This window comes from Aspergillus pseudoviridinutans (assembly GCF_018340605.1).
Source record: "Aspergillus pseudoviridinutans IFM 55266 DNA, scaffold_4, whole genome shotgun sequence".
In the NCBI taxonomy this organism is placed as follows: Eukaryota; Fungi; Ascomycota; class Eurotiomycetes; order Eurotiales; family Aspergillaceae; genus Aspergillus; species Aspergillus pseudoviridinutans.
This window is the reverse complement of record NW_025091284.1, coordinates 2,936,716-2,963,486: the sequence shown is the minus strand read 5'-3', so window position 1 is coordinate 2,963,486 and position 26,771 is coordinate 2,936,716. Positions and strand designations below refer to the sequence as shown.

The window sequence follows — 26,771 nt, the reverse complement described above, 5'->3', positions numbered from 1 at the left end:
AATAAGTCTTACTTCTATATGGTTGGAAGTGATCCCCCTAACAGCGAATTGGACCACATATCACTGAAAAGATCCGCGGCAGGCTGTATCAGATAGTCGGTGTCAATATTCCCTGGACTTTGCAGCATATATTGATCGTCGCTATAAGCAACTGCAGGCCGATCCGCAGGAAAGCCCGACGATAACATGGCGGTTTCTCTTAAACTTTGCAGAGCGGCCATTGATGCAGATTGTATAGTCCCATTCTCCTTTCCGTACTCATCAAAACCGTTGATCTGCCTCCAAGCTCGCTCAGAATGGCAGTTTGCCGGCTCGGAACACAAATGTGTTAGGGTGATGGCGATGGCAAAAACGGGTGGCGACGTCCGGAGGTACCATAGCCACCCAGGATTCGGCACGGAATTCCTAACAGCAGCAATCCGCTCCAAAAGCGCGAGTGATTCAAGATACAGTCTTCCTATGGGTCAGCGGAGAGTGGCATCCTAGACTAGCAACTAGAGACTTACTGGTTCAAAAACTCGGAGTTCGCGCTCCCAGACCTCACGACTGCCTGTCCAGCCATGAGACGCAGGTTTCCAAACTCAATCTCACAGACGGCCTGGACAAAGTTTGCTAAGCCCTGTTTGTCAGTTCCCACCGATTGGAAAAAGTGAGTTGCTTCCTTGAACCCGGCTTCTATATGTTGCACTTGCTGTGGGTACGGACGTGTCCTTATCTTTTGTCGTACCGGACAGAGAATGGAAAGTACATGTCGTTTGACAAGAATGGGACTCATGTCCGTGAAGTCTTGGGTCGGAGAGGGTATCTCGCTGGGCTTCATGAATAAACTTGTATTCCATGCCCCATCATCAGCATTCAGCGGGAGCTGAGTGTCCCAGGGGAAACTGAGCAAGGATTGCGTGCCGTCAAATGCAACTACCCTTTGCTCAAGTAAAATCAACTGATTCCACAGTCGCCTTCGCCATTCGGACATCCATGGGGAGTAGCTGAACCAGGAGGGATCCTTGTGGAGTCCTATCCGTTGGGCAATGCGGACGGCCAGACCCAACAGCGTAGTTGCTGTTCGATAGGACCCTCGTTCAAAGAGAAATACCTGCAGTGGAAGAGGGGTTAGTTGACGGCCGATTGTACGTTATAATATTTCTGCTAGGCGCCGGCTTTGACCTACTAGGTAGTAAAGGAAATTTTGAAACACAGCAGGCTCGCTACTATGGATGAAATTAAGTCTGTGAAGGGCAATCTCCTGGGCTTCTTGGTACTTGTCCAGCAACCATTCTTTAGGGAGGCCGAACATATCAACGGCGTTTTGCGACTCCAGGGACATGACTGCAAGCCCATAGATAGAGAAAAGCAGGGAGTCAACGAGCTCCGGTTGAGGATGCTTCCCTGTACGGTATCTTTGCATATCGCTCTGGAATGCATTTTTATTGAGCACGCGTACGAAAGGGTTGACATTCTCGAAAAAGATGGACATGAGCAGCTCGGCTTCAACTGAAGTGGGATAATACTTGGCCAGGGCCAGGCTATCAGGAGAAACAGCCCCAGTGAGGACTGGACCCCGTTTTTCCTGGCTCCATTTCGACTCGGCCTCAGCAGAGGCCTGAAAATAGAGTTCGCGCAGCTGTCCGTAACAGTTAGTTCTCAAACTTGGCTTGCTTGTCTTGAAGAATGGCGTACACTCGGGAACAGATCAACCCAGTGAATGCCGGAATCATAGTGGATCGAGAAGTTCGTGTTGAATATCTGCCGGCCGCAGCTACAGTCGAGCGGGGATTCGGACTGAGGCATCTCTGTTTCACTTGCGCTCCCTCTACCCCTCGTTGGGGCTCCCGAAGTCACAGCCTTCAGCTGAGCCTCCAGCCGGACGATACGATTTTGTAACGCAGTGTACTTGGCGCCATCGTCTGTACTGTCGGAATTTTCATCGTACAGACAATGATAACCACCTCTCTTGCATTGGTCGCAGGGCCGTTGCTTGTCGCATCTTATCTTCTTCTGCCTGCAACGAGAGCACGGCGGCTCCCGCTTCAAGGGGCTGCTGGAATTCCCCGTACTTGAACCATCGAGTGTAGTGTCCATGATTTCACAACCGTCTTAGGATCCCCTGAAGTGAGCCAGCCAGTCGCTGCGGGACGTAGACACGGTGGGGGTTTATAATCTCGGAATATTTGTAGGACTAGGACAGCAAAGGCTTGGCGCGAAACCGCATCCTGTAGCGATTATTATTAGGTATGCAGGGACAGGGTCCTGTCGCCACCAAAAGACTGAGGTGCACCGCCACCAGGGATCTCGCCTATTCCCTGCGGAAAAGTGATGGTTAGCTAACGAGATAAAGTTACGAGTCGTGTAACCCTCGTGTGGACCTTCCTCCATCGGGACTATGATATCTATGAGCGTCTGTTCCGTTCGCCTAGTGATTCATTTCCTGTCAGATATGACCCTGTAGATTTCACATCATTCCAGGCTCCAGATTACGATGTTGGTTAAGCATACTGGTTACGAATCTACGATGCAAACCGTAGTAAATGTAGGAGATCAAGCGTTCATTCATACTGTGCTTTCTAAGGTCTGATCAGGGGAGGTTAATACCCCCATCTACATACAGATTCTGCCCAGTAATGTAGCCGCTAGCTGGACTTGACAGGAATAGAATCGCCGCCGCTACTTCCTCAGTGCTTCCTTCTCTCTTGATATGCTGATTTCTCTCGAGTCGGGCGGCCACAGGAGATCCTTTCATGCTAAGGTCGGTTTGAATAGGCCCGGGGGACACCAAGTTAATCGTGATCCCCTTCGGGCCCAGTTCTTCGGCCAATGCGATCGACATGGAATTCAACGCTCCTTTTGAGGCACCATAAACCGGTAACATGGAAGAGCCCAACTTGGCGATAATGCTGGAGATGTTCACAATCCTGCCGCCGCTCTTCATATGTGGAAGAGCGGCCTGGATGAGTAGGAACGGCCCACGGACATTGACTCGAAACACATCGTCCCAGACATCCGCAGGGACCGAGGCCGCAGAATCGTGCATGACGGCAGTGCCCGCATTGTTAACGAGAATGTCGATATTGCTCGTATTGAATGCCTTCAACGTTCCGGCGACAAGAGTAGTACCAAAATCCGGCGAGGATGCGTCCGCTTTAATCGCAGTCGCTTGAACACCCAGGCTCTTGATCTTCTCAACAACCTCCTGGGCGCTCGCGGCATTGGAGCTATAGTGCACAGCAATCTATTTCGGCAGAGAACGGTCAGCAAAGCGAGGCTTGGACTTAGTCTGGGTCTTTGGATCACACATTAGCGCCGTGCTCTGCGAGTGCAATGKCAGCAGCAGCTCCAATCCCGGAGAGTTTGGAGGCTCCGGTCACAATCGCAACTTTGCCCGCGAGGTATTTGTCTTGAGCCATTTTTCTAGGTAGTTCGACTATATGGTACGACTATTTGGTACGACTCTGAAGGGTCTGTAGCTAGTACCCGGTCTCATGGGCCTTTATATAGTTCTATGCATTCATATAGATTATTAATATTACCTAGGTCGCCGAACTGTCCAATTCATGTCCGTTGCAGCTAACCAATAGGTTGATCGATATCCTGCATTGATACCTAGATTCTGGCGTTCGGCGAATTCGTAAGCCTGGCGAACTCGGCGAGACGACCGTACACTAAGCTGATTAAGTTGATAAAGCTTTCAAATGCTGCCTTACTTATACGGTGGCTATAAGAGCCGTACGAAGGGCACATCGTGATAATGACGTGTAGTGCTACCCTGATTGGTCAACGGTTAAAGAATACTTGTGCTTGGTATCGCGGGGTTCGGCGGCGCTAATGACTAGCGCACTGACTAATCTAATTAAGGTTGACTTGACGGCCTGTAATGATACCGTTCCGCCGAGCCCGGCGGCGCTAAATCCAGCACTTAGAAGTGTAAGGTACTTACACCGTACGACTCCGTATGACCCACCCAGTTACTATGCGACACAGTCACACCACGATCTGTCAGCAGCGTGGCGTCAAGAATGACAGTGGAAATGTAATGAACACAAGCAATGGCGAAAAAGATGAGTAACCTGCAATGCATTAAATAGAGACAATGATCGCTGAGAGATCCATACGATCGAAGCAACGCTCTTGTCATTATTGAGTCAAGATTGGAAATCCCATTGAGATACAATGCCTTCCGTTCTTATAGTCGGTGCGACCGGAATGCTGGGAGGTAAATGCTTCTTGCTCCTCGACTGTGAAATTGGCAACTCCTAACACCCCCGTGTTCTAGCTTCGCTCTCCCGACGACTAAAGCAACAACACCCAGACTGGCCACTGACGGTGTATTTCCGTAACCCTCAAGCGGACGATTGGTTTCTCAACTCTGTGGGTGTGGACAGAGTTGAGCATGGAACCTTTGAGGATACTGCCAGAGTCCGTGCTCTGGCCGCTGAGCATGACATGGTGATCAACACAGGGTCCTCATTTGACCCATCGCTGTCCCAAGCAATTGTCGATGGGTTGAAGCAGAGAAAAGGTGGCTCGAAGGGGACCCTTATCCATGTCAGTGGTGGAGGAAACTTTATCGACCATCGAACGGATGGCAAATACGACCCGGCTAGCAAAGTGTGGAATGTGAGCATACTCTCAGCGTTCTTCAAACTGGCTTGGAAAGCACTTCTGACGTTTGTTTTCAAAATAGGATGCCAATGAGGACGACATCAAAAAGATCGATGCCAGTATGCTCAATGGTGCAGCGGATCGACTGTGAGTATTCCAGAATGCAAGAGAGTCAACTGCCGCCCTGGCCGTCCTAACTGGTGGCTGTATAGTATCCTCGATGCTGGAAATGAAGGCAGCATCAATACCTTCATCGTGTGTCAGGCGTTGACATATGGTGCGGCGGAGGGTCCGTTACCGTCGCTAGGTATCGGATACAAAATCTTAACTGGAAACGCGCAGTCTGTTGGATTTGTCCCTTACGTTGGCGAGGGAAGTGCGCTCTTGAGTGTCGTAAGATGAGCCCTACTTGCAGGGAAATGGATAAAAGCTAAATGCATTCTAGATCCATGTCGATGACTCTCTGAAATTTATTCTGAAGATTGTGGATATCGCAGCGACGCAAGAGGTTACTGGCTCGGCAGAGAGTCGTTACTACATGATCTACGGAGAGAGAGTGTCCTGGAAGGACGTGGCCACAGTTTTGGCTAAAACATTGCATAAGAAGGGAGTGTTCCCTTCCCCCGAACCACGCAGTGTACCCATTGAGCAGGCTGGTCAAGGCGAAATCCCCAAGCTACTGGGATCCAATATGCTGATGCAAGGCGACCGATCTGCGGCGCTGGGTTTCACAGCAACCGCTAGGTCTATTCTGGAACACATTCCAGAGGACCTGGAGGCGCATACTTTCTGATGCGGACATAGGGAAATCATTATCATTGTAAATATGACAGGAAAAGCCTTTGCACTTACATTATCAATGTGACGACTAAGCTCGTTGCTTTCATCCCACGAGGACTTTGCTATCGCAGAGGTTAGATTAAAGGAATTGCCATCTTGAATATATTGTGCGAGGGGTGACGTGACAAAAGCACATGTAGAGTAGAACCAGATTTAAGTTTGCAGGACACAACCAATCAGGTTGTGTGATCTCAGATGCAATGATTGATAAGATTGTCATACTGTATTGGCTGCTTTCTATTGATATTGCTACATGATAGGTATTCATTATCCTACTCTGATAGTGCACTTCTCATGGTATATGACTGCTCAAATGTTATAGAGTTGCTTTCTATACAGAGTAAATCCGGCTGACAATGGAAGGACACAGTTATCGTGGCCTTTGGGATAGATCCATACTCCCACAGGGTAAAAACAGAAGCTAGCTATCTATTAGCAGGGGCCAAGAGTGAGGAAGTAGCCATGACACCTCGCTAGGAGCTTGAAAGCAATAGATATAAGACATAAGTATAGCATCAGACAACGTAAGAGTAAAGTATGCAACGAGTTGACCAGCAATGCAAGGGACAAAAGCGTGGCTGTATAGCCTGCTATGGCCAGGGCCACTGGCTTTGAAGCATTTCACACTGTACAGATGCAGAATATGATCCCGAAGCTTTCGAGCATGTTGTGTCACTAGTCACCACTTCTGCTTACAGCAACAAACTTTCTCTATCCCTTCCTTGGGCGCCAAGGCGCTGATAAACGCAGTAGCATACTACATTGAGGTAATGGTATGTTGTGTTACACTGCTAGAGTCCAATACTAGACTTGCTAGCATGGGAATGGACTTTATCTGGGATGCCTTTCATCCGTCATTCCAAATTTTTAGCTAGGAGTATAAACGGACTGATCCCCTCGAGGCAACCCTGATCAGCGTTCATCTCGCTACCATACAAGCACTCACCCTTGCTATCACTCGAGTAAGTCTCGATGTCTCTATGTTCCAGGCAAATGCTAACAACGCGCAGCAGAATGAAGTTCATTTACCTTCTTGCCTCCCTCACTGCTATGGCTGTGGCTACACCCACTCCTCAGTCGGGCATTTGCCTTCTTTTAGGGAACATCTGTGCGACATACTTCGGTTCGGTCGGAACCTGCTGTCAAGGACTTCAGTGTGTAGCAGACCCATTCGTTTTAGATACGTCGGTGAGTATATTATGATGAGTGTGTGCAGAACATGGCTGATTCTTGCATAGTACTGTCAGTTGAAGATGTAGACTTGCTCTATATTGGAATTGCAGAATTATTAAATGCGCTCAAAATGGTCCTTTCTAGCTACTCGAAATAATAGTGCTACTACATGTATGTTAACGGTCATAATGTTAGTCCATAAGATTCCCGGCGGAAATCCCTCGGATATCTGATGTTCGGAAAAGCAGCATCTCGCGGATATTGGTCTACTATATATAAGCCCCTCACAACCATCAAAAGCCACCATTTTATGAGTCGTGGAAAAAAGAGAATGGCTCTCCCTAGTTCCTACCCCCTAAAAACAGGCCACAGCATCCCAGCCATTGGCCTGGGAACATGGCAGTCCAAGCCCAACGAAGTCAAAGAGGCCGTGTGCACAGCTTTAAAAGCCGGATACCGCCACATTGACGCTGCTGCAGTCTACGGAAATGAGAAGGAGGTCGGAGAGGGAATTAGGCTGTCTGGTGTTCCGCGCGAAGAGATTTTCGTATGTGCCTCCATCACAATTACCCGACTACGCTGACTGCAATTGCATAGATCACCAGTAAATTATGGAACACACACCACGAACCCGAGCACGTGGAGGAGGCGCTCGAACAAACACTCCGTGATCTGCAGGTTGACTATGTAAATCTCTATTTGATCCATTGGCCCGTTGCATTTCGATACTCGACGACGACGGTTCAGCCTGTGGATGCGGAAACCGGGCTGGTCGATGTCATTGATGTCCCTATCAAGGATACCTGGGCTGCGATGGAGAAGCTCGTGGAGAAGGGGAAAGTGCGCTCCATTGGAGTGAGCAATTTCACTCGGCAGAGGATTGAGGAGCTGATGACTACGTATGTTTTCCGTCTTCTTGTCGAGATGACGGCGCTGATTGTACTGCGTAGGGCTCGGATCCCCCCGGCTGTCAATCAGATCGAAGCACATCCCTATCTCCAACAGAGGGAGTTGCTCGAGTGGTCCAAGCAACAGGTACGTCCAAAATTTTTGAGGAAGTATACATTACTGACGGAGTAGGGAATCGTGATAACCGCTTACTCGCCCCTGGGAAACAACATTTACAATATTCCTCGGTGAGTATCCTACACTCGCACAGTGTCCACAGCTAACGATCCAGGGCTGTCGATGATCCAACCGTCATCCAGGTTGCCAAAGAGCTAGGCAAAACACCCGCACAGGTGTTGATCAGCTGGGCCATTCAGCGCGGGACATCCGTCGTGCCCAAGTCGGTGACGCCGGAGAGAATCAGAAGTAACCTCGAGGGTATGCCATCTATCCTGAACTAGAATCAAAGGTGCTGACTAGATAGTGTTCATCTTACCCGAACATGCCTTTGAGAGAATCCAGGCGTTGGACCGCCATCAGCGGATGAATTTCCCGGCTAGGCTGGGAGTCGATATCTTTGGGGAGGTGGGCGAGGAATCGGTCAGGCAGAGTGCCTTGGAGTGGGCTAGACAGCAGAAGATGCAGGCAAAGTGACTGTAAATAGAATACCTTATAGATGGTGTATATCCAGTGAAGGCAATACATTCAGTTGCTGTTTCACTAGTTCTTGCCATAATCTTACATGAGATAGTAACTGGTTCTGTGATTGCTGGAGACCGCATACAACTTTAGCTTACTCGGATATATTGGTAAGATTGCTCCAATCAAATATCATAACAATAAGTAATAATTATTTCTCCGAATAGCTTCTGTTCCTCAGAGATGCAAGGTTGCTGTATCATATTTTCCGACGGATATAGCTGCACACGGATATCCAACTTCGGATAAGCATTTAMGGACTTTGAATCTACTTGATATCAATATATGCATGCTTGACAGCGTTTTATATAATTCCTTGGCATCCCCGCATTCATTGTTCCTCTCTTGGCCCGGATATGCAGGTTATGGGCCATGTGCCTCCTCTGGAAACCCCGTGGGGATATGCATACCCCAGATCAGCGGGGAGCCAAGACACTGCTTGAAGGAAGATATAAAAGCAGTCAGTGGATGCCGTGCGCTCTTTTTTATGGATCTTATCTAGCATATTCCCAGATATCGCAGGCGTTGAAAAACTACCCACCATGAACACCAAAAACGAAGGGCAGGTCGAGCACATTGACCACTGCGACGAGATCTTGAAGCCGACTCCTCAGTATGACAAGTTTGGCTCCGCCGCCAAAACCGATCCTAGAGAGATTGCTCTCGTGAAAAAGATTGACCTGTACATGATGGTTGGTCTACGCATACAGTATACTGCCTGATTTTGCTGACAGAGCAGCCTATTCTGTGGCTGATGTATTTCCTCAATTTCCTCGACCGAAACGCCATGGTCAATGGCAAGCTCAACAGGCTGTCCAAAGACCTGCATTTGCACGGAACGCAGTACAATACCTGCGTCAGCATCCTCTTTGTCGGGTGGGCATATCTCTCTTAAGAAAGAGACGAATGTTGACGAGTCCAGTTACCTCCTAGGCCAAGTCCCGTCCAACATGCTTCTCAACCGCGTCCGGCCGTCGTGGTACATGGCCGGGTTCATGATGGCATGGGCCATTATCTCTACACTCACCTGCCTTGTCAAAGACTACCACGGCATGCTCGTTTGCCGGCTCCTACTTGGGATCGTCGAGGCCCCCTTCTACCCGGGAGCGCTCTTCATGATCAGTCTGTTCTATAACCGCAAAGAAGCCACCACCCGGATGGCTATCCTATACACTGGAAACATGCTGGCAAGCTCATTCTCCGGACTCATCGCCGCGGGGGTCTTTGCCGGATTGGACGGCGCCCACGGCCTGGCCGGCTGGAGATGGCTGTTTCTCATCCAAGGCGTGATCACGTTCGCCGTGGCCATCGCCGCGTTCTTCCTGCTTCCCAACTCGCCACTGCAGACCCGGTGGCTGAGCCCAGAGGAGCGCCAGATGGCATACGACCGGATCGCCCGCGACACCACGCAGAAAGAGGACCGCACGAGCACATGGAAGGGTCTCCGCGAGGCATGCACCGACTACCGCACTTGGATTTTTGCCCTCCAGTGCAACCTCCATTTGTCCGCCAATGGCTTCAAGAACTTTATGCCAACTGTCGTCGAAACCCTCGGGTTCAACTCCACCATCACTCTCGTCCTCACCTGCCCGCCGTACCTCGTGGCCACGTTCGCCTCAGTAATCGTCTCCTGGTCCTCCGGCCACTTCAACGAACGCACCTGGCACATCACCATCTCCAAGCTGCTAGCCATCATTGGGTTTGCCGTAGCCTGCAGCACCCTCAACATCGGAGCCCGCTACTTCGCCATGATTCTCTTCGTGGGGGCCACATACGGCGTCAACAATATCAACCTCGCCTGGACCGCAGCGACGCTGGGACAAACAGACGAGAAGAAGGCCGTGGCCATTGCCATCACCAACACACTGGGAAATCTGGCGAGCGTGTACACCCCATACCTGTGGCCAGATTCGGATGCGCCGCGCTTCTCCAAGGCCATGTACTGCAGCATTGGCTTCTCGGCGGGTGTGATAGTGACTGCTTGGGTGCTGCGGTGGATTCTCATGCGGACGAACCGGCGCATCCGGGCTATGGACTCGGAGGCGATCAATTTTTATGCTTATTAGCGAGTAGCACATGGAAGGATAGCAGCTGATTTCATGCGACAAAGTTTATATGAGCTGATAATCGGAGTTAGGCGAAGCCATCAAGTCCTTTATCTGCAGAGACAATGTTGTAGGCTGATGCAAGGGTTATAGCTATCTGGACATAAGGTAGTAACTAATACTTCAGTTAAAGTAACTTTGTAGTTATATAGTCATCTGTATTCACTTTTGAGTATACCTCCCCTGTATCATGTGATCAGATTTGTTGATATCTTACTGTCTAACCTCAACTCCTCACCACTCTCTTCATACCCTCAAAACATCACGATGCAAGGGCAATATAAAGCTTACAAGCTTCTCAGTAGACATTTCATCTCAACTAAGGCTTCCATCCAACCTCGGACTCTCTCAACGAATCTCACACAGACAGAGGCAATCAACCCCTTCTTTCGCTACACGTCCGGCCGCTGGCTATACAATGAACAGCACCAATTGGGTCAAATTCAACGTCCCACGCTCTCCGGCAAGTCGCTGGTAAAGTACTCGGTACCCGACGTATCCAGATGACCAAGCTACCGGAGGGGATGTACAACAAGGTGTTTTCTCCGAAAATGGAGAATGGTGAGGAAGCGTTGGGTCTCTCATGAGGAATTTGAAAAAGCCATGCGCAGGTGGGAAGAAAACCGAGCAACTTTTGAAATCCTTCGAGAGCGACTGGAGAAGTTGGCTTCGTAGTTACTGCACCGTCACAGTTCAGCCGTACACTGCAATTGCAGCGACGGAACTGAATTGCGGCACATTTTATAATAGAGTATATTGGATGAATGAACAGACCCGGCGAAATCTTCTAAATCCACACCTGGTCAACTTCAAGTCGGCCGACAAAAGAACTCGAGAAATGAGATGTGAGAGCCGCTCTTGCTAGATATTATACCGTCGAGACCCCGCAATAACTGTGTATATTTTTGGTAGTTTCCGACACCCGCTGAGCTGCATCCCACCAGCGTGTATCAACACGGTCCACTGATCTCAGCGAATCCCCTATCCCTAGATACCGACTGTGTTTTGTCTCCTATATTAACCCTTCTTACTTACTCAAAGACATTTCCTCATATGGCAGCTACACTATTTCTTGGCCAGGTTTTGAAAGGCCGAAGAGGGCTGTATACTGTCACAAAACAACTGCAGGACTGCGTCTGGCTTGCTACGTACGCCTTTCCTTCCGCATGCTGTTTTAAAGTAATAATCTCATAACAGTTACAGAAACGAGAATCAGGAGAAAGTTGTAGCGAAGAGTGTCAGACACTTCCGATTACAGAACGAACGAGACATTTTATTCCGTTTTCAAAACCGAACAGCCAGTATTCGCCCACTGATCGACGAACTGGAGGATTCAACCGTTCCCCCTACGCTAATACTCAAATACCTGGACGATGATGCTCTCAGTGCCTCGCACAAGCAGCGGCTTACTCGTCCAGAGGTGAAGTATGTTGCAAAAAAGATGCTAGAAGCACTCTCGGTTCTGCACGATGAGGGATTTGTACACACTGGTATGCTCCACTTATCCCAGGTTTCTGCTATGCGAACTTATTGATGGGACGGATGTAGATATTAAGCCGAGCAATGTGTTAGTGAACTATGGCCATGGCAATGTCCGTTTTACAGACGTCCAATTGGCAGATTTTGGAAGCACAGTGCACATGGACTCCCTTCACGCACAACACGGTGACCCCATCGGCACGCCTATCTTCAGAAGCCCTGAAGCGCATCTTCAAATGCAATGGGGTACTGCAACAGACATTTGGTCTTTTGGTGCAATGGCAAGTTAATCCTCAGTCGAAGAGTCTAGCTTAAGTATTAACGTCCATCTACCATTCAGCTCATCAGCCTTCTCTACGGAGAAGGATTCCATATCTTCAAGCCGGATGTCCCTGCAGACCATGATGAGTACGACCTCAGAATTCTCATGAAGCATCATAGATGCTTCGGGCCATTTCCAGAATCGTACGAACAGATTGCGGACCAGCAACGACTAGCTGTCCTCGTTTGGGTCATGCAGAACAGCCCCCCCGAGACACTGCGGCCTTTTCATCTCACCACCACTCAAGAGATTTGTAAGGAAGATAAGGAATTCGTGCTACGAGCAATGCAGCTTGATCCTCGCGATAGGCCTTCAGCACGGCTGCTCTTGGAAGATGAGTGGCTTCAGTCTTAACGATTTGCAGAGCGAGACCAACCCCAGTCAGACTTCTTAGCTGTAAACTGTGCATTAATATGATGATTAGGATGAAAAAGCAATTTCGGTTAGTGTAGATGCTCAGATTATCCGGGACACATCACTCAATAGATGTGATTCTGTTGAATGCCTCAGGCATCAAAAATTGCACCAGAACGGGTCCAAATTCGAGCAGCAAAGTATCCACAACACCCATCCACAGCAATGCAATGCAACAGATTCCGTCAGAACGGGCAATGATTTAACCTGGGACCGGTGTGTCTTCTGGGTGATTACCCCTCAAATTATTGACGGCCTCGAGTCTGGAACGCAGAGCCCAGATTTGTCTCATCGCTCGGGCCAGATACCATATCCGTCGGCTGATCATCGCTTTTCCATTAATCTGAGGTGAAATAGGGCACTCTGGAACAGGGAACGGCATCTTAATCGCCACCAATTATCACTATCACGCTGCACTACTGCATCTTTCTCACCTGAATTTCTTTTGGGCGGCCTAGAATGAAACTTTCCATTTGTTGCCAACTGGCGATCCCGCGCTGTCTTGGACTTGTCACACCAGTGCCGCGACGGATATTGAATAACTGATCAATGCTACGGACACGTCCCGAAGCGGTCCTGAGCCCTGAGCCCTGACTCCTGACGAGGCTGGCTCGACTGTGGCTGAATCCTAGTTGCCGTCCAGGACTGCAGACGTCCTGCCGATCAGGAGAAAGTCGCTCAGAAGTGATATGATTGGGCGTCGGAAACCCCTGTGGGCCTTGATTCCATGGATATCAAACGGTCTTCGTCACATCGGATAAATAAGCCAGCTTAATAGCAGGATGAGGCATCACATACAGAGCAACGACTTGCAAGGTCATCACGCTGATATTCTTGCGTGGATTACTGGAGCTTCATCACTTTCGGAACCCAGCAGACGATTGTGCCGATTGGGTTTATCAATGGTCCGCGAGAGGATTCGTCATGGTGTACAGCTGGATTGTTCTTAATTTTGAGGCCAAGGACGATCTTAAGCCTTGAGTCTCGACTCTCTTCGCACCTCCTCTCGCCAGGGCCCCAGCCATATCCGCCATCTGCAACAGTCCGCGTTTCACAATATGTAACATCGAACCGCCCATTCAGGGCTATTGGTACCTATCTACCGAGTGATGATGCCGTGTGAAGATGATACCTAGGCCAGCACATTACCGTCCCGTCCGGCTTTGTCGCGGAGCTTTCTTCTTGTTGCTTCCGTCAATGGTAGCTCCACTACAGAGCACCACGGTCAGACGTCAATCTGCCTCTAAACAAGCATGGACCCTATATCCGAAGCCCTGAGTCCCTGACCAGCCTGTTTCTTGTTCTGACTCGAAGGCGGATGGATTGCCTAATTCATCCGTTGTGTTGATCAATTCCTTTATTGATTTGTGCTGGAGGTTCCCATCTATAAAAAGAGACATTGTCTTCCTCGATTTCTTCGACTCCAAGCTCGCTTCGTCTAACGCAAGCTTGACACTCATTTGAAGACAACCTCTACTTTCATTCATACCTTCGCAGTCCACCACTTCATACATCGAAATGAAGCTCTCCATCGCAGCGACGTTGGGCTTTTTGGGCTGTGCCCTCGCCTTGCCCGCACCTGTTGCCAAGGAAGCCGACCTGCCTTTCTCTTTCCCATCTGGCGGCTCTGGCTCTGGTGGCTCTGGTAGCCTCCCATTCTCTATTCCTTCGGGCGTCCCTACCGGTTTCCCATTCCCTATTCCTTCGGGCGTCCCTACCGGCTTCCCAACTGGATTTCCATTCCCTATTCCGTCCGGCTTTCCAACTGGGTTCCCATTCCCTATTCCATCCGGCGCGCCCACTGAATCCGGTTTCCCCGACTTCCCCGGACTGGGTGGTAGCGGAGACTACGAAAAGCGCGAGGAAGCTCATCACCGTCACCACCACCCATCCGGCGTCCCCGGCTGGCCTTGGCCGTGGCCGCACCCGAGTGGTGGCTTTCCCGGAGGGCCAAAGCCAACTGGCCGTCCGTCTGGGCCTAGCGGAGGCTCTCCTACTGGCGGGTTTCCGGGCTACCCAAGCATCACACCTACTCCGAGTGTGGCCCCTACTCCCAGCGCAACTCCTTCCGGCTTCCCTTTCAGGGGCTGAGTGAGCTGCAGCAACTGCGGTCGATGGTGGAAGTTGAGGCAATTGACGATAATGGGTGGGGGCGAGGAAAAGTGTGACGCTTTTGGTACGCTGCTGGATAGGGTACCTGAGGTATTATGTATATGCTGTCTTTTCTGTTCTAGAATGGTCTTGTTTTGTGTATCTAGAAAGCAATGAGTTTGCAATCCCCATACAATCCTTCAACTGAGAAGGCATTTAGGCAGTCAGCTGCAGATTGGCCGTCATTTCTATAGCACCCCCAGCGTAACATTCTCTACATAACATTGGGGATTGATTCTCTGGTGAATATGCTAGAAGCATTCCGTCTGATCTACTAACCTCCAGTTCTTCCTATCTTTTATTCCCTCCAGCTTTCAGTATGCTGCGCCGTGCGGCGATCTGTGGATAGGTGTCAATGACTATTTGATATGTTGTTTAGATTTACCCTAAGGATATTCCTAAGGCAATTATGTCAAGCCTCCAGCCAAATCAAGGGAGTTACATGATGCCCTATCCGCAGGACTCTGCTTGCCCGCTGCCAAATCGACTGTTACAGGCCATGCCCCGTCAACAATGCCACAGTATATGGCAAAACTCGAAATCACTGGCAAACAATCACAATATGATCAATTGAAATGATACAACCGCACAGAATGTAGAGATGAATTCCGGCTAAATAAAACGACAACTGCAGCTGCAAATTATCCCCGGATCAACTTAATCAATCATACCCCTCACTTTTACTCCAACTAGTATGTCGATCAATGCTACAGTATTTATATGTCTTCCTCCTCTATTTCAATCGAAATGAATGCAGAGCTAACCATGTACCTCGCCCTAGCTTCAGCTCTCCTTCCCCTGGCGACAGCCAGATCCCTCTGGTCGGATTCCCCCGGTAGCTATGCGGATCTCATAACTACTGCGTTTCCATTAGGAAATGGTCGGTTGGGAGGTATGCTACGCCTATTCCTCTTCAATTAAAGTTCAATTCTAACGATGATAGCAATGCCCCTCGGGCTCCCGGGGAAGGAAATCATCAATTTGAATATTGATTCACTGTGGCGTGGTGGTCCATTCGAGACTCCAGTACGTATCCCTCACAGAGTACTACAAACAAATCAATGCTTACACTGGAAAGGACTATTCTGGAGGTAATCCCAACATCTCCAAGGCAGATGCCCTCCCCGGCATCAGGGAGTGGATCTTCCAGAACGGCACGGGGAATGTCTCTGCGTTGCTGGGCGAGTTTCCGCATTACGGGTCATACCAGGTTTTGGCGAATTTGACGGTTGATCTGGGGGATCTGGGCAATGTGGCTGATTACAGGCGGAGTCTGGATCTGCGGACGGGGGTGTATGGGGATCGGTTCTGTGTGGGAGATGGGTGTGTTCAGAGGTAGGTTGACGGGATGGGAATGGGATGAGAAGACAAAATTTTGACGTGAAGACAGGGAGGCATTCTGCTCGTATCCTGACAACGTATGCGTTTACCGGCTTGCGTCGAATACAAGTCTCCCCGCTGTCGCGATCAATCTGGAGAATCAGCTTGCGGCGCCGGAGCCGAATGTCAGCTGCTCGGGGAATAGTATCAGTCTGTATGGGCGGACGCTTCCGGGCATTGGGATGCGGTATAATGCTAGGGCGACGGTAGTAGTTCCTGGCTTGAAGAGTGATCTATGTGCGCAATCTGCAGTCCGTGTGCCAGGGGGTCAGAGGGAGATTGTCATTGTGGTTGCAGCCGGAACGGATTACGATGTTTCCAAGGGAAATGCGGCAGCCGGGTTCTCTTTCAGAGGAAAGGAGCCCTATGATGATGTGCTAAAGACAGCGTCCAATGCAGCCGGGAAGCCTTATTCACGGCTAAAGTCGGCGCATGTCAAGGACTTTCAGAGCATCTTTGATGGCTTCACCCTCACCCTCCCAGACCCACACAACTCCGCCAGCAAGCCGACAACTGAGCTCATCACGGCCTACAAGCAGCCGGGCGACCCGTACGTCGAAAACCTGCTCTTCGACTATGGTCGGTACCTGTTCCTCTCGTCCTCGCGACCAGGGAGCCTTCCGCCGAATCTGCAAGGGCTCTGGACGGAACAGTACTCCCCKGCGTGGAGCGCGGATTATCATGCCAACATCAACCTGCAGATGAACCACTGGGGCGTCGAGCAGACTGGGCTAGGCGGGCAGACGGAGCCTCTCTGGACTTATATGCTCGAGACCTGGTTGCCGCGCGGTGCAGAGACAGCGAGGCTGTTGTATAACGCCGAAGGATGGGTGACGCACGACGAGATGAATATTTTCGGGCATACCGCGTACGTCCTGCATCCCTGGTCATTGTCCTTACTGACAATACATGCAGGATGAAAGACACGGCACAATGGGCCAACTATCCCGCCGTCAACGCGTGGATGTCCCAGCATGTCTGGGATCATTTCGACTATACGCGGGACACCAAATGGTACCAAACAGTCGGCTACCCAATCCTCAAGGGGTCAGCTCAGTTCTGGCTCTCGCAGCTCGTCCAGGACAAGCACTTTAACGACGGAACCTGGGTCGTCAATCCCTGCAACTCGCCAGAACACGGTCCAACGGTATGTCCATGTTCCTCCCTCTCCTCCCCTCTCCCCAAGCAAAGCTAAGTAGACAGACCTTCGGCTGCACCCACTACCAACAACTCATCTGGGAACTCTTCGACCACGTCCTCCGCGGCTGGAACATCTCAGGCGACACCGACGCCACTTTCCACTCCGCCATCGCCTCCAAATTCGCTTCCCTCGACACCGGCATCCACATCGGGTCCTGGGGCCAGATCCAAGAGTGGAAACTCGACCTCGACACTCGAAATGACACCCACCGCCACCTCTCAAACCTCTACGGATGGTACCCGGGCTACTCCATCTCCTCAGTGCACGGCCACAACAATACCATCACCGACGCGGTAGCTACAACGCTTACATCCCGCGGCTCCGGAATCGAAGACTCGAACACAGGCTGGGGAAAGGTCTGGCGCAGCGCGTGCTGGGCCCTCCTCAATGAGACAAGCAACGCATACGGCGAGCTCACCCTCGCCATCGAGAAGAATTTCGCGGCGAATGGGCTGGACATGTACTCCGGTAACCCGCCGTTTCAGATCGATGCCAATTATGGGATCTTGGGGGCGGTGATGGCTATGCTTGTGAGGGATTTGGATGGAGCGAGGGAGGTGCAAGCTGTGCTCCTGGGGCCGGCGATCCCGGTGGCGTGGGGCGGGGGGAGTGTAACTGGGGTACGGTTGAGGGGGGGTGGAAAGGTGGACTTTCGATGGGATGAGGATGGGGTTGTGAGGTCTTGTCGGACTGATTTGTCTGGGAGGGGAGGCCGGAAAGTAGAGTTCTATGTTAAGGGGGGTGATGCCATTCGTTGTTGAGGCCGTCAATTCAATTCAATTCAATTCTTGAAGGAGGAAGACAGTAAGACTACTGTGATGAAATCAAAAACTTGAATAACACGATTCCTGTTTAGATCCTGGTTGAATCTAGCAGAAGCTGATAGGGCGGAGTGCCGTGGATATTAGACATAGTCATGCACTACGAGTACGATTCTAGTCTGTTTCCTACTCTTAGAAGGATCCTTCATTAACCCAACCGCCAGTCATGCACTATCTATATCTCTGGGGTATTTTCCCCATGATCTGCAATCCACCGGATAAATGGCTAAAATGCTAACCCATCCCCTCATCTTGTCCCGGATATACTCCGATTACCCCTCTCAAGACAACAAACAACCACGTAGTTCTCACCTCTACACACCACACAACATCTATAACCAAGTAACAAAGGTTGCCATGGACTCCGTCAAAAACAAAGTCTACGCCGTAACCGGCGTCGCAGGGATCGGCCTAGCCGTCGCGCAGCAACTGCACGCCCGCGGCGCGCGCCTCTCCCTCGCAGACATCGACGCCAACGTGCTGGCCAGCGCATTCGCGAAACTCGGCTCCGACAGCGAGACGGTCCTCACAACGGTCGTGGACGTGGGGTCCTCTGCTTCTGTGGATGCGTGGATCGACGCCACGGTGCAGAAGTTCGGGCGGCTGGACGGCGCGGCGAACATGGCGGGGACGATTGGGCGGAAGCACGGGGTTGGGAAGCTTGTTGAGCAGGATGATGAGGAGTGGGATTTTCTGCTCAGGGTGAATCTCACGGGGATGATGTACTGTCTGCGGGCGGAGGTGAGGAGTATTGCGGCGACCGCCGGCGAGGGCAGTATCGTCAATGCGGCGAGTATCCAGGGGCTGAGAGGGTTTGCGCTGCATGCGGCGTATTCGACGACCAAGCATGGAGTTGTGGGGTTGACGAAGAGTGTGGCGAAGGAGGTTGGCCCGGCTATCAGAGTCAATGCGATTGCTCCGTAAGTTGACAGTCTAATTGTCTTCTGAGATGTTGCTAATGTCTGCAGTGGGACTATCCAAACGCCGCTGGTTGACAAGGCTCGTGATATTCAGGGCACGCTGAATGCTATGCCCACGATCATCCCGCGCCTTGGGACGGCCGATGAAGCCGCGCAGTCTGTGCTGTTTCTGCTGAGTGATGCCTCCTCGTATACGACCGGCTTGGTTCTGAATGTGGACGGTGGTTGGGATCCTTGAGCTGGATATGATCTATGAGATACGAGGTGTGAGGTGTGAGCAATGCATGCATCATTCATTAAGTAGCGACAAGGGTATCTATAAGCTTGGAGCGTTTGTACAGTCGGACCATTCATCTATATACAGGTAAGATGCGATATGCCACTCATGGGTAATCGTCACATCAGAATATACCCCACTGTATCTGTCAGCTCAGAGTCTGCGTAATTGACAGAACGCGTACCTATCAAAGCGGATATACTGAGAATACAGTTTGAACGATTGGCCGTTCCGCTGTTCTTTCCGCTGTTCTCCACGGCTCTGCAAGGGTCAGTTGGTGTCTTCTGCTGAAGGGTAATGCACGTACTTGACCACTGGCCATCCATCCTGGTAGTCGAGGTAACTCCAGCCCAAGCGTGCGTCCTTCAGCTTGTCAGTACTTTCATTACTTAGTCCTGATCTCAACTCACATCATCTCTTAAGCCCATTGATGTATTCACTGTCAAGTCAGCGCAGACACACAAAGTGAAGGAATTGACTCACGGTAGTGATAATACAGGATCTCAGGGTGCTTCTCGTTCGCAGGCAACACACCAATTCCCCCAGGCGCATAAACAACACCATGGTTCGAGGCGTACACAACGGTCCCACCACCATCCGTGAGGTTCTTGCCGTCTTTATCCTGGAAAGGTCCAGTCACACTGGTTGACCTTCCCACGCGAATCTCATACCTGTTCAAATCAGCCAGCCTGACACAAAAACCGCAGAGAAATAACCAACTCTTGTCCCATTGCCGGAAAATCCTTGGCATGCTGACCGTCCCCAAACCGGCAGCACCTCCCATGACTGGCCCAGAGATAATAATACGGGTCCCGAAAACTCATCCACGAGCCCTCTATCGGCTTGAAGTTGTCCGTCGGCAAGTACGCAAGATTGATCGCGTGCGGGTGCTCCGCATCCTCGACTGAGAGCAGATCCGCAGCCAGGGGGACCTGGAAAATCCCGTGCCAGTAACTGCCGTAGTTCAAATACGGCTTCCCCGTCGCATTGTCGACGATAAACGACGCATCGATTGCGTTCGACTCGTTGTAGGGGTAGATGTGCGACAGCGTCCCGGACCCCGTGTTGATCAGCGCTCCGTGATCGGTCCATTTCCCGCTGTCGAGTGAATCGGTCGTCGCGACGCCGATGGAGCTGTTGCGGCTGCCGGGGGTGCTGATCGTGTAGTAGCAGTAAAAAGAGCCGTTGTGCTGGACCGTTGTCGGCGCCCAGGGTCGAGTCCGGTTCTGTTTCTCGATGATGCTGGGTCCATCTAGGACTGTTCCGACCCTTGTCCAGGGCCCGTCGAGACTCGAGGCCTTGCTGATGGGGATGTGGACGCCTCCTATGAAGAGGTAGAAATTGTCGTTGTATTCGACAATGTTGGGGTCATGGGCGACGACATTGCCCTGGTTGGGGAGCGGGTACTTATCCGTATTGGAGAAGAGGGCTGCCTTTTCTTTGGATGATAAGGATGGCGATCCGACTACTGCTTGGTGGAAGAGTAGGGAGGCCTGTAGCAGGAGCCGTATTCGGCACATTGCGTCGTCACTTTCCCTCTTTTGTCGTGATAGTAGGTGACAAATTTCAGGAAATTGACCACTAACTGGTCTCTTGAAATATAAGCAGTCAAGGAACAATGCTCATCATGATCGAGTCAACAGAGATGATACCATGTCACTGACGCCAAGACAGTAATGAGATGGAAGCGTCAACGCTCTGGGTGCAACAAGGTGTGAAATGGACGCCTGGAGAATATGTGATGATAGTGTCTAGACTAGACTGGCCTCCAGCTGAGCCCAGAAGAATAATAACACATCATTGCTAAGGCAGCAGTGTTCCGCACTAGTCGAGGGGTCAGACAGTTTAGTGCACGTTTCGGATTAAGAAAAAGCTTGTCAGATACAGTATTACTGGTAGGTATCTGAGTGTATCCAACTGGATCACGGAATCATCCCCTGTGGATCGTGCCATTTCCCCCTGTTGAGCTAGGGGGAGATTCTCCACCATTCTCCACCGCACTTCAGGGGCGAGAGCCAAAGTCACTGGGAGAAGAGAGGAATGGTCCCTGAAAATACTCCGTACTGTACCTAGGTAAACTTTATGATGTACTCCGCACGGCGCATCCGATTGGAAGGGTACCCTCTCAGACATGGCACCTAAGCATTCACATACATTTCAACAATATTCTCCTATGCTATGTTTTTCTTGAGTACCTGAGAATAGCAAGGGATGCTCCTATTCAGGTACTGAAAGTTAATACCGCTGATTAGTTACCTAAATTACTTGGCATGTGGGCCACTTGTAGATCAGTGGATGTTCAAGCTCCAGCCTCCAGGCTCCAGCAAACTGGTTAACTAGTTCTAAGCTCAATTCGATATCTTCCCCTGCCTTTATCATGCTTCTCAAGCTATGAGGACATCACTGCGTTCATCGAAGATCATGTTATATCATGCTACAATATGTACAGGGAAGAGGTCATCCCGATCGGGATCAACCCGGATGAGATCAGACCTTCGTAGGCCAAGGGTGGATAACATCCCGAAACCCACTATGACGGAGAAGGGGACTACATCCCGGCCAACAAACAACACTAGTGCATCGTACGGAGGACAGGTTATACATAGAAGAAATAAACAATGATACATCAGGGATCGTTATCGGTTCCAGCCCATATCATTTTGGCGTCATTCGTCAAGAGTGATTCCCGTCAAGTCCGCCCAGTTGAAGACCTCCAGGAATGGGTCTATTTCTCCATAAGGCTAGATTCCAAACCATCAGAGATGCGAGTGAATTGGAATTGGGTTCGGGTACTCACCGCGATACAGAAGTCTGGTGATTGCAGGGCGCCGTTCAGGTCTGCGGCCAGAGGAGGCGCCAAACTGGGGCCAGAAGTCATGCTAGGGACCTGGAAGAGAAGGGTGTCAGCGGAGTGGACGATAGGAAGTGGGAGGCGGCCAGCATTCACCTGATCTGTTCCGAAGCAGCCTTGCCCTCGATCGCCCAAGTGAGTGCAATTCGCATGCCGCGAAAAGAGGGTCTGCGCAAAATAGATCACCCGGTCGACTACCTCTTGCTTGTAAACGTTCGCCTGCACCGGCCACAATTTCGCCTTCACCAATGCCAGGAGCGTCGACATGAAGAAGTACTCCTTTGCGCCCTTGACCACAAGCAGAAGCCGCGTCTCAACCGAGGCCAAGACCATCTCGAGCAACGAAACGAGGGATTCGGGAAGCCCAGGTAGCGTATGAGTGAGGAATATAGGAGAAGATGCTACGAGTGAATGTTAAAAACCACATCCGAGCCAATCCGAGATTCGCAAACGGGACGACTCACCATGGGTGCTATTCCCTGCGTGCAATATCTGACATACTGTACAGAATGCCTGTATGGTCCACTCCCCAAAATTGCAGAGAGACAATTGTTTCGACGTTTCATGAAGGCGCTTTTGGTTGGAAAGAATGAGGGTGGCGACCTCGAGGCGCGAACGCGCAGAGGGTGCAAAGAGTGGCTCCCGTGGGGCTTCGATTGCGAAAGGAGTATGAACAGACAAAAGACTGTGAGCGATTTTGGTCTCCAGGAGGGATTTGAGTAGAGTGACTTTGTTCTTGCTCTGATAGTCGTCATTCTCTGCAATGGGCCACGCAGGGATTTTCTGAAGATATCTCCCGAGCTCCCAGTCCAAACGTTGAATCTCCTCGTAGCGGCAGCTGATCCGCGGAGAATGCATCAGAGCGCACGCTTTGAGGCGCAATGGGAGTGATTGCGTGAGAACTGCCTGGAAAGACGAGTCGGTTATTTCGTGGAGCGGTCTCTCTCCAGGAAGCTCGGTACTGGTCTCCTGGATTTCATTGTCGTTGATGTTCGAGGCCGGAGCTGTATCATAGTCCGATTCTTGAACCGAGGGGGGCATGCCTCGTTCAAGGGCAACCTGAAGGTCGAGTTCTACAATGGTTGCCCAGATCCGCCTGCGCATCTCCTTATTAAAGACGGAGATCTTGGTGTACCGGCTAGGATCACGATGGTACCCAGCAATCATGGCCTGTTTGACCAGTGTTCCCGTAGCAAGCCAGGCTTGGCTGCGTTTCATCCCAAAACTATTTTGGGCAATGATTAGGAGAATCTGCATTCGGAGAGCCGTAATCTCTGGCCGTTTGATATGTGCGTTATCCAGCCACTTTTCGACGTGCAGAACCCACTCCACCGGCGTATAGCATTTCAGGCTAACTTCGTTCTTCAGCTGGAGAGTATCAAAGTCTGCTAGGTTCCAAGCACAAGCGAGAACTAGGAGGAGTTGCACGACAAAGCCAGTTGACACCAAATCTGGATTGTCCTTTTGCGCCCAGAACTCGTCCAGCTCCTTGAGAAAGGACGGAACGTGAAGAATACGATGCGTGGACTCGATACAAGTCAGATACAAGACCACCAGTTCATCAACTGTTCGACGGGAGGGCAGCATGTCGATGAGCGACTTTGTGTCCGGCAGTGGGATCGACTCATTCAACGGCTTTCTTTTCCACAGCCCCCTCTTTACCCGTTCCAGGTCGAAGCGCAGCTGTGTAAGGTTCGGACTCGACAGTCGGACCTCCTCCGCAAATGACCTGATATCTGGGAACTGCCACAGCATTAACCAGCAAGAAACTCAAATCGCATATGGTAGTACCTTACCTGTGCGATCAAGTTGGCAAGTATGCCCGACCCGTTGAACCGAGTCTTGGTCTCCTTACCTCGCATCATCATACGTGGCAGGATGTCTAGCTGCTGGGAAGGCGATGCGAGCTCGTCGTCATCTTCCAACGGCAGTGACTGGGCCTCGTGCCGATTCTCAGGAGGATGCCGGGGCCGCTGAAGCACTTCGGTGTTCACATACGGTTCCTGGTTGACACCCGCTTTGGGGGCCCCGAGAACAGTCTCGAGAAAGCTCCTTTTCTCTTCTCCATGGCGGCCATGCGGTGTAGATGGCAGCGGTGGTGGTTGGGGCGGAGGCGGCAGACTGCTTATCCCCGAGTTTGGGGTAGCGAGTGCGGGTGCCCGATCAACTCGGGGCATCTGAGCCAGTGCTGTGGAACCTCGGTCGGAGAAGACGGGCGATGCAACTGTATTGGGTTGCTGCCACAGGAAGCCATCCTCATAGGTGCATTTGGTAGGGGTCTTGCTCTTCAGACATCGGCCGCATGTGGGATATTCGCGATCGCACCGGAGCTTTCTGCTGCGACACTGCGTGCATGCCATAGTGCGTCTGCGCCTCTTGCGCACGCGTTGCTCTGGCGGTTGTGGCAGCTCCGTGTCTGGAGGCCCCATTTTCTGCTGAATTTCGGTCATGATCGATAATACATCATTGCCATTATTATGTTGAAACTGGCGACTTCCAACGATGCTTCATTCTTCTTTCTCATCTTTTTTTCTTTCTTGAAACTTACCAGCAAGCGGGCGCAGGCTCGGGGCTTTTCATAGGAACAAGCGGAAACGGTTCAGCAAGCTTACGTGTGTGGCCCACCGGGCTTCTTAACCCGATCGGGCAATCCCCTCCGCAAAGGTCTCACTTGTTTGTCGTATTGTGACAGAAGTAAGGCCTAAGGGTCTCAGGGACCAGATCGTCCTCGGCCGTCATACTCGATCCGCTCAACTTCGACTCTCATCGCTGGTAGTCTAGTCTAGTCTATCTACGTACCTTATATAAGGGGGTTCATCTCTCTTAAACATCGACAAATCGATAACGCCGGAAATCAGCCTTAATAAACCACGGTGTGCTAGATACTGTCATCCAGTTGTCCTTTACAGCAATCTTACCATACATGGACCTACCTTATTTCAGCCCATGTATGGCTCCGTGTCAGCAATTCACCATACTGCTCAGCCCAGAAATCTTGTTGCCTAAGCGTCATATCCGAAAGAGGGATGATTTCTAAGCTTAGACTCAGCAAGGCGTAGTCTGCCGAATTTTGACAACAAGGCTACAGTACAAGCGAGTCAGATTGCAAGCCTGACGGCAAGCCTTTTTCGCCAGCCCTAGTCCCCCGGACGTTCCGTGTTGAGGGGCGTAGGAACGCCGAATACGAAGGATCGCTCGGCGCCTCAACACTATCAGTTAGTGGATTGATGTAAACGAGCATATACCGCTTATGTCCTCGTGTGGTATGCCAGTTTTCATTTTCATTAGTTAAAGTTTCTTCATTATTATACCATAATCCAATCACCAACTCGTCAATCCCCGAAGTCGATCAAAACCTCCTCTAAGCTGACTCTCCGGATGTACCACTTTGCCCTGCAAAAGGGTGTATTTCACAATGCCCTCGCAATGTTCCGGCCTGACCCGCGCCAACCAGATCATCTGCTGCTCCTTCTTGCGATAGACCATAACATTAGCCGCAAATTTATGACCACCGACATGTGAGACGAAGAATATCCCAACACCCCCGGGACGCTCATCATGTGCATCGCGATATAGGTCCAGAGGACGCAGATGTCTTTCAAGCTCTTTCTTGATCAACGGCGCCGTGATCCCGCAACGGGCATCTCGTTTTTTATGCGAGCACAAGAGCACGACATAATCATACTCGCACGGTCGTGACAGAAGCGCAGAATTCGACTGCGAGGTTCTAGCATCCTGCGGCGTGTCGATGTAGCGTTCAACCAGCTCTCGCACATCAGCGGGCTTTACGGCGTCCACAAACGTGAATGAAGGTAGAATCAGCACGGTATTTCCCTCGCTTTCCTTCTCGGTCTCATAGTTCTCCGGCGAACGGAGATTTGACGCAGATATCATGATTCGCTAGCTCTGTCAGAGAGACGATACCATACGTAAAACCCTGGAGAGATACGTACACCATGTCGTGGCTTGACAGAGTCTAATGCTTCCATCAAGCTGCCCTTCTCTTGCGTCACTTTTTCAACCCAGTCTGACTTTCCCGTAGCCACCAGTACATGCGTATCGAATCGTTTGATGTGTCCGTAGAGTGGCGTCAAGCTCTCGATTTTCACCTTGGACGGAAATTCGACCGTGCAATCGGCGCAATCTTGCTTGCAGTCTGGTCCATCCTTTTTTGGATCAACGGTGGGAAAGATGTACTCCGTGTTCCGCTGACCAAATGATAAAAGTGATCGTAACATCGCGGTTCGGGATTTGCGCTCGCGACAAAAAAAATCCGTAGATGTTTATGACCAACCAAACAGTGAGGAGCTTATCTAATGGCCAACAAATGAATTTGAAGACACAGGCGACGATAGTCGAAGGATTGTCTGATTACCACCCCTACTATAAATACTTGTAGATGCGTCAACTCCGAGCTGCATAAGACCGAAAATCCCGAGCTGGCGTTATCCCCGAACGTTGCTGCCTCAAAAGACCAGCTTCGGGCCAGAATATGGTCTTGGACTGGAGATGCCCAATCGCCTGTCTTACTAGTAGTCATGGCGCATTTTGGCACCATATGAACCTCATGTCGCGTGTTGTTCATAGTCTCKGCAAAATGCAAGGCGATTCTAGTAGGCTTTACTGCGCTGTGACCTGGACACCTTTCAATACA

General features: G+C 50.8%; 12 protein-coding genes across 12 annotated transcripts; 7 read left to right on the top strand and 5 right to left on the bottom strand.

Moving 5' to 3' along the window:
* Window positions 1-14: 14 nt before the first annotated feature.
* Window positions 15-2,079, bottom strand: Asppvi_006465 (uncharacterized protein; the record flags this gene model as incomplete). The annotated part of the gene is made up of 4 exons (XM_043302368.1): window positions 15-453; window positions 507-1,093; window positions 1,169-1,621; window positions 1,678-2,079. The coding sequence occupies 4 exons, from the start codon at window positions 2,077-2,079 to the stop codon at window positions 15-17; spliced, it is 1,881 nt and encodes a 626-aa protein (XP_043158303.1).
* A 493-nt stretch (window positions 2,080-2,572) lies between these two features.
* Window positions 2,573-3,401, bottom strand: Asppvi_006464 (SDR family NAD(P)-dependent oxidoreductase; the record flags this gene model as incomplete). Its single annotated transcript, XM_043302367.1, has 2 exons — window positions 2,573-3,226; window positions 3,291-3,401. 2 exons carry the CDS (start codon window positions 3,399-3,401, stop codon window positions 2,573-2,575), a joined length of 765 nt encoding a protein of 254 aa, XP_043158302.1.
* Window positions 3,402-4,164: 763 nt separating this feature from the next.
* Window positions 4,165-5,389, top strand: Asppvi_006463 (NAD-dependent epimerase/dehydratase family protein; the record flags this gene model as incomplete). The annotated part of the gene is made up of 5 exons (XM_043302366.1): window positions 4,165-4,207; window positions 4,268-4,611; window positions 4,679-4,743; window positions 4,809-4,989; window positions 5,042-5,389. The coding sequence occupies 5 exons, from the start codon at window positions 4,165-4,167 to the stop codon at window positions 5,387-5,389; spliced, it is 981 nt and encodes a 326-aa protein (XP_043158301.1).
* A 1,551-nt stretch (window positions 5,390-6,940) lies between these two features.
* On the top strand, window positions 6,941-8,151 carry Asppvi_006462 (aldo/keto reductase; the record flags this gene model as incomplete). Its single annotated transcript, XM_043302365.1, has 6 exons — window positions 6,941-7,156; window positions 7,207-7,508; window positions 7,560-7,644; window positions 7,690-7,745; window positions 7,790-7,935; window positions 7,982-8,151. 6 exons carry the CDS (start codon window positions 6,941-6,943, stop codon window positions 8,149-8,151), a joined length of 975 nt encoding a protein of 324 aa, XP_043158300.1.
* A 587-nt stretch (window positions 8,152-8,738) lies between these two features.
* Window positions 8,739-10,262, top strand: Asppvi_006461 (putative MFS transporter; the record flags this gene model as incomplete). The annotated part of the gene is made up of 3 exons (XM_043302364.1): window positions 8,739-8,888; window positions 8,936-9,072; window positions 9,119-10,262. 3 exons carry the CDS (start codon window positions 8,739-8,741, stop codon window positions 10,260-10,262), a joined length of 1,431 nt encoding a protein of 476 aa, XP_043158299.1.
* A 1,617-nt stretch (window positions 10,263-11,879) lies between these two features.
* On the top strand, window positions 11,880-12,456 carry Asppvi_006460 (putative serine/threonine protein kinase; the record flags this gene model as incomplete). Its single annotated transcript, XM_043302363.1, has 2 exons — window positions 11,880-12,053; window positions 12,121-12,456. 2 exons carry the CDS (start codon window positions 11,880-11,882, stop codon window positions 12,454-12,456), a joined length of 510 nt encoding a protein of 169 aa, XP_043158298.1.
* Window positions 12,457-14,034: 1,578 nt separating this feature from the next.
* Asppvi_006459 (extracellular proline-rich protein) lies at window positions 14,035-14,607 on the top strand (the record flags this gene model as incomplete). The annotated part of the gene is made up of 1 exon (XM_043302362.1): window positions 14,035-14,607. One exon carries the CDS (start codon window positions 14,035-14,037, stop codon window positions 14,605-14,607), a length of 573 nt encoding a protein of 190 aa, XP_043158297.1.
* An 807-nt stretch (window positions 14,608-15,414) lies between these two features.
* Asppvi_006458 (glycoside hydrolase family 95 protein) lies at window positions 15,415-18,009 on the top strand (the record flags this gene model as incomplete). The annotated part of the gene is made up of 6 exons (XM_043302361.1): window positions 15,415-15,559; window positions 15,611-15,693; window positions 15,746-16,002; window positions 16,058-16,915; window positions 16,963-17,194; window positions 17,251-18,009. The coding sequence occupies 6 exons, from the start codon at window positions 15,415-15,417 to the stop codon at window positions 18,007-18,009; spliced, it is 2,334 nt and encodes a 777-aa protein (XP_043158296.1).
* A 417-nt stretch (window positions 18,010-18,426) lies between these two features.
* Window positions 18,427-19,227, top strand: Asppvi_006457 (SDR family NAD(P)-dependent oxidoreductase; the record flags this gene model as incomplete). Its single annotated transcript, XM_043302360.1, has 2 exons — window positions 18,427-18,989; window positions 19,038-19,227. 2 exons carry the CDS (start codon window positions 18,427-18,429, stop codon window positions 19,225-19,227), a joined length of 753 nt encoding a protein of 250 aa, XP_043158295.1.
* A 158-nt stretch (window positions 19,228-19,385) lies between these two features.
* Window positions 19,386-20,786, bottom strand: Asppvi_006456 (endo 1,5-alpha-arabinase; the record flags this gene model as incomplete). The annotated part of the gene is made up of 6 exons (XM_043302359.1): window positions 19,386-19,405; window positions 19,451-19,527; window positions 19,574-19,629; window positions 19,677-19,705; window positions 19,750-19,937; window positions 19,987-20,786. The coding sequence occupies 6 exons, from the start codon at window positions 20,784-20,786 to the stop codon at window positions 19,386-19,388; spliced, it is 1,170 nt and encodes a 389-aa protein (XP_043158294.1).
* A 1,146-nt stretch (window positions 20,787-21,932) lies between these two features.
* Window positions 21,933-24,567, bottom strand: Asppvi_006455 (putative C6 transcription factor; the record flags this gene model as incomplete). Its single annotated transcript, XM_043302358.1, has 4 exons — window positions 21,933-22,007; window positions 22,064-22,518; window positions 22,582-23,860; window positions 23,914-24,567. The coding sequence occupies 4 exons, from the start codon at window positions 24,565-24,567 to the stop codon at window positions 21,933-21,935; spliced, it is 2,463 nt and encodes an 820-aa protein (XP_043158293.1).
* Window positions 24,568-25,438: 871 nt separating this feature from the next.
* Window positions 25,439-26,355, bottom strand: Asppvi_006454 (sucrase/ferredoxin-like domain-containing protein; the record flags this gene model as incomplete). Its single annotated transcript, XM_043302357.1, has 2 exons — window positions 25,439-26,017; window positions 26,071-26,355. 2 exons carry the CDS (start codon window positions 26,353-26,355, stop codon window positions 25,439-25,441), a joined length of 864 nt encoding a protein of 287 aa, XP_043158292.1.
* Window positions 26,356-26,771: the final 416 nt, after the last annotated feature.